General features: G+C 44.6%; 1 protein-coding gene across 4 annotated transcripts in view; it reads left to right on the top strand.

Annotated features, from left to right (window-relative positions):
• MBOAT1 (membrane bound O-acyltransferase domain containing 1) overlaps positions 1-12,287 on the top strand; it is a 136,810-nt gene that overhangs the window by 103,054 nt on the left and 21,469 nt on the right. For all 4 annotated transcript variants that reach the window (XM_069730858.1, XM_069730856.1, XM_069730860.1 and 1 more), the window contains 2 exons: positions 4,184-4,238; positions 5,605-5,782. In XM_069730858.1, coding sequence (XP_069586959.1) covers positions 4,184-4,238; positions 5,605-5,782 — 233 coding nt within the window. The remainder of the gene's footprint in view (positions 1-4,183; positions 4,239-5,604; positions 5,783-12,287) is intronic.

The raw sequence follows: 12,287 nt of genomic DNA, 5'->3' as shown, positions 1-12,287 counted from the left end.
ATCTCCTCACTAGCCAACAACCCCAAGAAACTTTTTGACACCTTTCACTCCCTCCTCAGGCCAAAAGCACAAGCCCCTATCACAGACATTTGTGCTGATGACCTGGCCTCCCACTTTATAGAGAAAATAGACAATATCCATCACGAAATCAGCTCCCAATCACCAAGTTCAGCGACTCCCATCCCTCCCTGCATCTCCCCTGGCTCACTCTCCACATTCGATCCCATCACAGAAGAAGTCTCCAGGCTCCTCTCCTCTTCTCGTTCGACTACATGCACCACCGACCCCATTCCCTCACACCTCCTCCAGTCTCTCTCTCCAGTTGTCACAACTCCCCTTACTACAATCTTTAATCTCTCCCTCTCCTCTGGCATTTTCCCCTCCTCCTTCAAACACTCTATCATTACTCCATTACTAAAGAAACCAGCTCTCTACCCATCTTGCCCAAATAACTACAGACCGGTCTCCAATCTCCCCTTCATCTCTAAACTCTTGTAGCGCCTGATATACTCCCGCCTTACCCGTTACCTCTCCACTCACTCCCTCCTAGACCCTTCACAGTCTGGTTTCCGCCCCCTTCCTTCGACTGAAACTGCACTCATCAAAGTGACCAACGACCTTCTGACAGCAAAACGTAACGTTGACCACTCTCTGCTCATTCTTCTGGACCTTTCTGCAGCTGTCGACACTGTTGACCACCCTCTCTTACTCTCTAGGCTCCGGTCACTTGACATTAAGGACACTGCTCTCCCCTGGTTCTCTTCCTACCTTTCTGACCGCTCCTTCAATGTTCTCTTCTCTGGCTCCACTTCCTCTCCTCTTCCTCTCACTGTCGGGGTACCTCAGGGCTCAGTCCTGGGCCATCTTCTCTTCTCCCTCTATGCACCCCCAATTGGACAGACCATCAGCAGATTTGGCTTTCAATATCTTCTTTATGCTGATGACACACAACTATACACGTCATCCCCTGACCTTACCCCCGCTGTACTACAGAACGCCACTGACTGTCTGTCTGCAGTCTCCAACATCATGTCTGCTCTCTATCTGAAACTCAACCTCTCCAAAACTGAACTTCTTCTGCTCCCGCCATCTACTAACCTCCCTAAATCTGACATTTCCCTTTCCGTGGGTGGCACCATAATAACACCCCGGCAGCAGGCGCGCTGTCTGGGTGTTATGTTTGACTCCGATCTCTCCTTCACCTCCCATATACAATCTCTTGCCCGCTTGTACCGCTTACACCTAAAGAACATCTCTAGAATCCGCCCTTTTCTCACCATGGAAACAACAAAAACCCTCACAGTCACCCTAATCCACTCCCGTCTGGACTACTGCAATGCTCTATTAATTGGCCTCCCCCTCACGCAACTTTCCCCTCTCCAGTCCATCCTTAATGCAGCAGCCAGGGTCGTCCATCTGGCTAATTGTTACTCGGACGCGTCCGCTCTTTGCCAGTCGTTACACTAGCTGCCCATTCATTACAGGATACAATTCAAAGTACTTGCTCTCACCCACAAAGCTCTCCACAGTGCGGCACCCCCTAACATCTCCTCCCTCATTTCTGTCTATCAGCCTAACCGACCGCTGCGCTCTGCAAATGACTTTCAACTAACCACTGCACTAATCCGTACCTCCCACTCCCGACTCCTAGACTTCTCCCGTGCTGCACCAATCCTCTGGAATGCTCTACCCCAAGATATTAGGACCATCCACAATTTGCATAGTTTTAGGCGTTCGCTCAAAACACATTTGTTCAGAGTGGCCTATCATGTTCATTAATCAAACTCATTTTATGTTTGTGTGTGTGTAGCCCTTTCACTATCCCCATCTATCCCCCACCCCCTAAAGATGGCTGGACCATCATTGTAAATACATCATTGTAAATACACACCTGTGCTTTGTATCTCCCCCACCTCATTGTAGATTGTAATCTCTCACGAGCAGGGTCGTTTTATTTTGCTTTAATTATTGTATTAACGTTGTTACTTATGACTGTTGTGTTTGAAACTGTTAAACTGTAAAGCGCTGCGAAATATGTTGGCGCTATATAAATAAAGATTATTATTATTATTATTATGTAATGAATGCAGCCGCCTGTCAGAAACCAGAGAAAAGACAGGAATTAGGATTGGCAAACCTCATGCGTTTTTGTTTTTTGTACAGTTATGAAGGTTGTTTGATCTAGATAAAGATGTTTAAAAATATTTGTGATGTAATTTCTTTGTTCAATACCACCTTTTCATTCTGATGCATTTGCTTCAGGTTAATGGGATTAGGGCTTGGTCTTGGTGTCAGCAGCTGTCATTGACACCTAGACCTAGGCTTAGTAATGAACAGGTGTTAGGCTACGTTCAGACTAGCGTTGTGCTAGTGTGCGTCGGGCGACGCACGCGTCATGCACCCCTATGTTTAACATGGGGGACGCATGCGTTTTTGTTTGTTGCGTTTTGCGACAAATGCGTCTTTTTTGCCGCAAGCGTCGGACCAAGAAAACGCAACAAGTTGCATTTTTCTTGCGTCCGATTTTCGGCAAAAAACGACGCACACGTCGCAAAACGCAGCGTTTTTGCGTGCGTTTTGCCGCGTTTTTGCGTGCGTTGTGCATTGCGTCGCTGACGCAGCAGCGCACAACGCTAGTCTGAACGTAGCCTTAGTCCGACACTCTCATCATTGCTAAGCCGATAAGTAAACACACACACACACACATGCACAGTATCATCAGCCTATGTAGGAGCATTAACAGAATGGATGTACATAGGCTGTAAACAAACAGCAACTGTTAATTTAAGAAAAAAAAAATGAAAAAAAAAATTTGTGGGCTCCAGCGTAATTTTCATAACCAGCAGAGGGAAAACCAATGGCTTAGGGCTGATCCTGGAAAGAAGCCAATAGCCATAAAGGTTCCCAGGCTATTAATATCAGCTCACAGCTGTTTGCTTAGCCTTTACTGGCTTGTTTACAGGGGAATGCCAGAAAAAATATTGACATATGGTCCCCCTATAAAATCTAACCAGCAACGGCTAGGCAGACAGCTGCGGGCTGATATTAATAGTCTAGGAAGGGCCATAGATTTTGAGTCCATCTCAGGCTAAAAACATCAGCTATCAGCCTCCCCAGAAAAGACGCATCTATAAGATGTGCCAATTCTGCCGTGAGAAAGCTCTCACGCAGTGGTGCCGTAAATGAGAGCACCGGAGTTAATCAGCTGATGAATTCCAGTGAACACTCTGACGGCGGCTCAGTGATACACTGCGGGATCGATTACCTCCTGTCAGTGTGTCGATGGCGGCTGGATAGATCAGTCACATCTCCCGATGTGACTGTTCTATATGTGACATCGCTGTGGGACACTCAGAATTACATGGACTATGGAGGACAGGTGAGTATATGTCGGTGTATTATTTTACTTTTTTTTTGGAGATGACGGCATCGGGGATTTGGTGTTAGGTGAGTATAATGTTGTTTTTTTATTTTATTTTTATTTGAATATGTTTGTAATTATTTTACTTTTTCTTTTTTTAGCTGTGGGCACAGGCGACAGCTATTGAGACTGTCTCCCATCTGCTGCACCTGCTGTCACTGTTATCAGTGACAGCAGACATAGCCTGATGGGAGCAGTAGTCTCATCAGCTGACGCCTGCTGACTTGCGGTAAGCTTTTTACCACAGGTCACTGCTGTGGGTCACTGTCACAGCTACGAGGTCATGCTGGCATCTGACAGCATGACCCCGCAGTGCTCTTACTGACGGTCTTACCGGCGTTAACATTACCGCCTATAAGAACCTCCATGCCGATGTTTCCCACGCTGTCGCACAAATGACAAATAAAATGCAAACAAAAACTCAGCAAATCCGCAAACGTTTTTATACCGCTTTTTTGCTGCAGATTTGACGGACACAATTGAAGTAAAAAACGCTGCAGAAACGCAGAAAGAATTGACGTGCTGCAGAAAAAAATCGCACTGCAAATACTGATGGAAATTTACTGATCACATGTACAAAACTTCACGATTGTCATTGAATTAGCTTGCATAAGGATTCATTAGCATTTTTGGCCCATTTCCACAAGGAAAAAATGCAGTGTGCACACAGCCTTACATTTACTGCAGATTTTAAAAAAAATGGTCAAATAATGATCTAAAAAATAAAAAAAAGCTAATTTTTTTGTATTATATTCCCTGTAGGAATATGCAAAAACCCAGACATGCTCAGCAAGCAACAACTAAAAGATGCTATAATGTAAGCACTTTCTATTGTATTGTACAGAATGATTAGTGTGTGGAAACTCATATTCGATGATGTAGGTCAGTGTTCCCTAAGTTCGGTCCTCAAGAGCCACCAACAGGTCATGTTTTCAGGATTTCCTTAGTATTGCCCAGGTGAGAATTCCATCATCTAGATAGGCAACAATTCCATCACCTAGGCCATACTAAGGAAATCCTGAAAACACGAACTGTTGGGGGCTCTTGAGGAATGGAGTTGGGGAACACTGATGTAGATAATAAAAATATCCACACTCATGTGAACATGAAGCTAGAATAACTAATGTTGCCTGGACCTGTTGAAGCACAAGTGCGTGCGAAATGGCTGTCGTCCTTCTACTTAGCCTGCACCCTCCTGCATCCATGTTTTAAATGTTTTTTTTTTCAATTAAGTGTTTCATGGGACAGAGAGTGCCACCTTTTCCTCTCTTTAAAACTTCAAAACTACCGTGGTGTTAACATTAACAATCGGAAAGTCATGCGTAGCGTTTAAGGGGGAGCGAAATCATGCTGACAGATTCCCTTTTAAATTATATGTGCATGTAATGTGATACTTTTACATGGCCAGTCCATTCCTCGTTTGTTGAAAAATCAGCAGTTGAATTGATATGGAAATGAGACAGAAAAACTATTTGGAGTTCTGAAACCTCTGTCACTCTAGCTCTATTCCCTTCTCAGTGCTGCCTCCTCCTGTATGCTAGATAGTATTTGTGTTGTGTGACTTTAGGCAAAAAAGCTGTCAGTCAAGCAGGAGGAGGTGGAGCTGGAGTGGCAGAGGCATCAAAACTGCAAACATCTCTTCAGTTTAATTTTCATGTCAATTTAAACATTGATTTCTGAGTAGAGGAGGAACGGACAGTCAAAGTAAAGGTATTGCTGGACTTGTCTTTCAAAGTGCTGCATGCACATATAAATAGATAGTGGTGTGGATTTCAATCATTCATTTGAGTTTTAGATCTGCACAGTCCAGTAAAGGATCTATAGCAGAGGTGTCAAACTGCATTCCTCGAGGGCCGCAAACAGGTCATGTTTTCAGGATTTCCTTGTATTGCACAGGTGATAATTTAATCACCTGCACAGAATGATTCCAGCACCTTGTGCAATACAAGGAAATCCTGAAAACATGACCTGTTTGCGGCCCTCGAGGAATGCAGTTTGACACCTTTGATCTATAGTGTGAGACAATATAATATTGCTGACAATGGATCTATTATGATTTTATGATTAGCTGTATTTTATGTGCTAGTTATGCCTGTCTGTTAGTTCACAGCTTGTGCTAATGATATTGGGGAACAGTCTAAATACTACTATTACTGTAATTTCTGCTGTGATTAATTTTGCAGGAGAAAACCAACTTTTCTGGAGTACATTAGCTACCATCTCAATTTTATGAGCATCTTGGCTGGGCCATGTAGCAATTTCAATGAGTATGTTGGATTCATTGAAGGTCGACATATACAATCAAAATTAGTAGGAAACAAAGGAAAATACTCTACTACATTTACAGACCCTTCTCCTAATGTAAGCACTACATTTATACCCTGTTCTAGTTTTCCATAGATTATTTTATGAAAAAAATGAAAGTATTGTTAACTGGCAAACCTATTGGTTTCTGTATATTAAGAAATATATTGTAAGCTGAAAATACTTTGTGTGCTTTAGACTTTAGGACTTTGGCCATTTTTACTCAGGGGTGTACTTACTTTTGTTGGCAGCAATTTAAACATTAATGGTCGGTCATATGTTGAGTTATTTAGAAAACACACCAAATTTACACAGTTATACAAGCTGTATACTGACTACGTTACATTGTATCAGTGTCACATCTTTAGTGTTGTACCATGAAGCGATGTGTTAAAATATTTACAAAAATGTGAGAGGTGCACTCACTTTTGTAATACACTGTGCATATATATATATATATATATATATATATATATATATATATATATTTGTGTACTGTATATGAAAATATGCATGAGTGTGTGTATGTATGTCTTGATCATATGCATCTGGCTCAATCTTATTTGTCTGACCAAGATGAGCACAGATCACTTCCCTATGCTTCACACCTGAATGCACTTTCTAGCACATATATTGCATAGCATAAGTCTGCCAAGACGTCAGTCTGCCCAGTGCATCATATAAGTGTGTGGAGCTATGAAAGAATTAATTCAGGATTGAACCAGAAGGGAATTGAAGGTAACTGGAAAGTCACTGTAAACAATGTTTCTATTTGTTTTCACTCTCACCCCTATAATCCTTCACTTTCTGATAACCCCCTAATCCATACACCAAGTAAGGAACTGATTTTCTCTCCCTCCATCCACCCCATCCATCTCACCTCCTCAGAACTTTTCCTCAACATACAATCCTCTGTCTCCAAACACAGACAGCCCCCTCATGCCCTCTCCTGGTCCCACCTATCACTTTCTATGCTCCTCCTCACTGTTGGTGATATTTCTCCAAATCCTGGTCCTCCTCACCACATCCCCACAGTCATTTCTACCTTCCATCCACAATCTATCACAAATTTCCGTAACCTATCTAACCTTGCACCCATTCACCCAGCCCCCGCTTCCCCAGTCCCACTAACAGGAGCTCTATGGAACGCTTATTCTGTCTGCAACAAACTTTCCTACAACCATGATCTTTTCATTACTGACAAACTTTTCTTCCTCGCTATCACCGAAACCTTGCTCCCCCCCTCTGACACAGCCTCTCCAGCTGCACTTTCGTATGGTGGATTCCTCCTTTACCACACCTCCCACCTCAGCAGAGCAAGCATGATGGAGGTTTTGGTTTTCTCCTGTCAGATAATTGCTCCTTTATCCACATCCCACTTCCACCCTCTGTTACCCTCCGTTTCTTTGAGGTGCACTCTACATCTACTCTGCCATCAGCCTCCAACTGGCTGTCATTTATTGCCTCCCAGGGCTAGCCACCACTTTCTTCGACCACTTCACCTCCTGGCTACCTGACTTACTCTCCGCTGACATCCCCACTGTCATTATGGGTGACTTCAACATAGCCATTGACACATCTCACTCAGCTGTCACTAAACTTATATCTCTCACTTTCTCCTTCAGCCTTGCTCAGTGGACTTCTGCAGCCACTCACAAAGATGGCCACACACTGGACCTCATCTTCACCCACCTCTGCTGCCTATCTAACCTCTTTAACTCACCTTTACCTCTTTCTGACAAGAACCTACTCACATTCTCTTCCCTTTCCACTCCAGGTCCACAATCCCCACCCCAAAAACTTGCACACCCTCACAGAAATCTCAAACACCTCGATCTACACTCACTCTCTCAATCCCTTCTCCTTCTTACAGACATAAGTTCCCTACACAATTCGGATGCCGCTGCCGTTAAAATATATCACCACAATAGCTGCAGCTCTTGAATCGGTCTGCCCTCTCACACATACCAAAGCTCACAAAATCAACAGACAACCCTGGCACACCAGCCTGACCAAAGAACTGAGGCGGGCTTCCAGGGTTGAGTGGAGATGGAAAAGATCACACTTAAACAAGGACTTCACCGCATTCAAACAGTCCCTCACTACTTTCAAGGCCACACTCGCCACAGCAAAACAAACCTACTTCTCATCTCTCATATCCTCCCTGTCTCACAACCCTAAACAGCTATTCAACACCTTCAATTCTCTCCTCAGTCCCCAACACCTCCTCCCTTTCCACTTATCCCAGCAGAAGACTTTGCCTCATTCTTCAAACAGAAGATTGATAACATCAGAGAATTCTTTGGCCTACAACCCCCAGAGTCCCTCCTTCTAACTACTCAACCCTCCTCTAAATCCAGCTTCTCCACCATTACAGAATACCAACTTTCTGCCCTATTCTTGAGGTCACATCTAACCACCTGTGCACTCGACCCAATACCATCCCACTTCATCCCAAATCTCACCACAGTCCTCATCCCAACCCTAACCCATCTCTTCATCCTCTCACTAACAACTGGTGTTTCCCCTCATGCTTTAAACATGCCTCAATCACACCCATCCTTAAAAAGCCCTCTCTTGACCCATCCTCTGTATCTAGGTTTCGCCCCATATCGCTTCTCCCCTATGCCTCAAAACTACTAGAACAACATGTCCATTTCGAACTGTCCTCCGACCTCTCTTCCTGCTCCCTTCTCAACCACTTACAATCTGGTTTCCGACCGCGTCACTCCACTGAAACTGCCCTAACAAGTCGCCAATGACCTACTGACTGCCAAGCCAAGTGACACTACTCTGTCCTTCTCCTCCTGGACCTGTTCTCTTCCTTTGACACAGTGGACCACTCCCTTTTACTAAAGACCCTCTAATCTCTTGGCATCACTTACTTGGCCCTATCTTGGATCTCGTCATACCTAACAGACCGGATATTCAGTGTCTCCCACTCGCACACTACCTCCTCACCTCACCACCTATCTGTCGGAGTCCCACAAAGTTTAGTCCTAGGGCTTCTGCTCTTCTCCATTAACACCTTCAGCCTGTGACAGCTCATAGAATCTCACGGCTTGCAGTGTTACCTCTATGCTGATGACACACAGATCTACATCTCTGGACCAGATATCACCTCCATACTAACCAAAATCCAAGAATGTATGTCCGCTATTTCATCCTTCTTCTCCTCTAGATTTCTAAAACTTAACATGGACAAAACAATTCATCGTCTTTCCCCCACCTCATTCGACTTCCCCGAGAGACCTATCCATTAAAGTAAATGGCTGCTCACTCTCCCAGTCCCACAAGCGCGCTGCCTCGGGGTAATCCTTGACACTGATCTCTCCTTCATACCACATATCCAGGCCCTTTCCACTTCCTGCCGACTTAAACTCAAAAATATTTCCCTGATACGTACATTCCTCAACCTAGAATCTGCAAAAACTTTAGTGCATGCCCTCATCATCTCCTGCCTTGACTACTGCAACTTCCTACTTTATGGCATCCTCTCTAACACTCTCGCACCCTTCCGGTCTATCTTATCCTCTGCTGCCTGACTAATCCACCTGTCCCCCTGATATTCCCCAACCTCTCCTCTGTCAATCCCTTCACTCGCTCCCTAATACTCAGAGACTCCAGTTCAAAACCATAACCATGGCATACAACACATACAAATCTATCCACAGTCTGCCTCCTCCATACATCTGTGACCTTGTCTCCCGGTATTTACCTGCACGCAACCTTCAATCCTCACAATATCTCCTTCTCTACTCCCCTCTTATGTCCTCTTCCCACAATCGCATACAATCTTTCTCCCACGCATCCCCCTACTCTGGAACTCTCTACCCAATATATCAGACTCTCGTCTACCGTGAAGACCTTCAAAAGGAACCTGAAGACTCACCTCTTCCTACAAGCCTACAAGCTGCAGTAACCACCGATTTACCAAACCATTGCACGACCAGCTGTGCCCTTGCCTATTGTATCCTCACTAGTGATGACGAGTGTGCTCATTATTCTGGTTTTCCGAGCATGCTCGGGTGTTCTCCGAGTATCGGGCGTGCTCGTAGATTGTTTGTGTCCCTGCAGCTGCATGATTTACAGCTGCTAGACAGCCTGAATGTGGGGATTCCCTAACAAACAGGCAATCCCTGCATGTGTTCAGGCTGTCTAGCAGCCGCAAATCATGCAGCTGCGGGGACTCAAACATCATCTATGAGCATGCCCAAGATACTCGAACACCCGAGCATGCTCGGAAAACAGGAGTAATGAGCACACTCGCTCATCACTAATCCTCACCTATCCCTTGTAGATTGTAAGCCCTCGCAGGCAGGGTCCTCTCTCCTCCTGTACCAGTCATGACTTGTATTGTTTACTATTGTACTTGTTTTTATTATGTATACCCCTTTTCACATGTAAAGCGCCATGGAATTAATGGCGCTACCATAATAAATAATAATAATAATAATGTACACTGCTCAAAAAAAATAAAGGGAACACTAAAATCCCACATCCTAGATATCACTGAATGAAATTTTCAAGTTGTAAATTTTTATTCATTACATAGTGGAGTGTGTTGAGAACAATGTAACCTAAAAATGATCAATGTAAATCACAACTAATATCGTGCCGAGGTCGGGAGTTGGAATGATGCTCAAAATCAAAGTGGAAAATGAAGTTAAAGGCTGATCCAACTTCAGTGGAAGTTCCACAAGACAAGGAAATGATATTCAGTAGTGTGTGTGGCCCCCACGTGCCTGTATGACCTCCCTTACAATGCCTGGGCATGCTCCGGTTGTGGCGGCGATTGGCCTCCTGAGGGATCTCCTCCCAGACCTGGACTAAAGCATCCGCCAACTCCTGGACAGTCTGTGGTGCAACGTTGGTGGATGGTGCGAGACATGATGTCCCGGATGTGTTCAATCGGATTCAGGTCTGGGGAACGGGCGGGTCCATAGCTTCAGTGCCTTCATCTTGCAGGAACTGCTGACACACTCCAGCTTCATGAGGTCTGGCTTTGTCCTGCACTAGGAGGATCCCAGGGCCAACCACACCAGCATATGGTCTTACAAGGGGTCTGAGGATCTCATCTCGGTGCCTAATGGAAGTCAGGCTACATCTGATTAGCACATGGAGGGCTGTGTGGCCCTCCAAAGAAATGCCACCCCACACCATTACTGACCCACTGCCAAACCGGTCTTGCTGAAGGATGTTGCAGGCAGCAGATCGCTCTCCACAGCGTCTCCATACTCTGTCACGTCTGTCACATGTGCTCAGTGTGAACCTGCTTTCATCTGTGAAGAGCAACCTGCATGGTGTTGGGCTGTGAGCCAATTCCCATCTGTAGACGTCGGGCACTCAGACCATCCTCATGGAGTCGGTTTCTAACCGTTTGTGCAGACACATGCACATTTGTGGCCTGCTGGAGGTAATTTTGCAGGGCGCTGGTAGTGCTCCTCCTGTTCGTCCTTGCACAAAGGCTGAGGTATCAGTCCTGCTGCTGGGTTGTTGCCCTCCTACGGCCCCCTCCACGTCTCCCAGTGTACTGGCCTGTCTCCTGGTAGCGCCTCCAGCCTCTGGACACTACACTGACAGACACAGCAAACCTTCTTGCCACAGCTTGCATTGATGTACCATCCTGGATAAGCTGCGCTACCTGAGCCACTTGTGTGGGTTGTAGAGTCCGTCTCATGCTACCACGAGTGTGAAAGCACAACCAACATTCAAAAGTTACCAAAACATCTGGTCCCCACCTGCAGTACCACTCCTTTTTGAGTGTGAAATTGTTTGTCAATCAGTGTTGCTTCCTAAGTGGACAGTTTGATTTCACAGAAGTTTGATTTACTTGGAGTTATATTCTGTTGTTTAAGTGTTCCCTTTATTTTTTGAGCAGTGTATATGTATATTTATATGCACATGTATAATAATTTACAACTTAAAAAAATTTGCTTTGCATTGCCATTTGCTGAGATCTGTAACATTTTTATTTTTCAGTTGATGGACTTTTGTGAGGACATGTGTTTTTTTTGTTTGGTGTTGGGCCTAGCTGATGTTTTTATTGTTTGATTTTCGCTTATAAACAACCCTTTGAATACTTATTATGTATTTTTTGGGGAGGTGTGGCAACTGGAAAAACAGTACGTTCTGCTGTTCAATTAGAAAATAATTTCAAAAACCTGACCGGCACATCCAAACATAGACTAAGTGTGAACAGGTGCTGAACCTAGAGTCGCCAACTCGTATATAGTTAAGTAAATAAGGCAGCACACTGCAGCGCTGAAACATGCAAACTTGAAACACGAAATTTGAACTGCATTACTGCACTAGAAATATGAAAAATGAGAGCGTTTAGCGCACAAAAATGGCCAATTTTATGTGTACCTGGTAGCCCCTTTACGGCATCTCTCTTATACCAGGTCCTACGCTTGCTTTACTTCGCTGAGAATAAACGTCTCCATCTGAATGGGTACATGTGAAACCTCTTCCTAGACCAAAATTCTCTCTCTCTGTGGAGGGGTATTGGACCTGCTGTAATTAAAACACCTGAGGCTAGGAGGCGGAGTGCACGATCAGA

The sequence above is a fragment of the Ranitomeya imitator genome, chromosome 6, assembly GCF_032444005.1.
Source record: "Ranitomeya imitator isolate aRanImi1 chromosome 6, aRanImi1.pri, whole genome shotgun sequence".
In the NCBI taxonomy this organism is placed as follows: Eukaryota; Metazoa; Chordata; class Amphibia; order Anura; family Dendrobatidae; genus Ranitomeya; species Ranitomeya imitator.
Note: the sequence above shows the minus strand (reverse complement) of the source record. Positions and strands in the feature narration are given on the sequence as shown.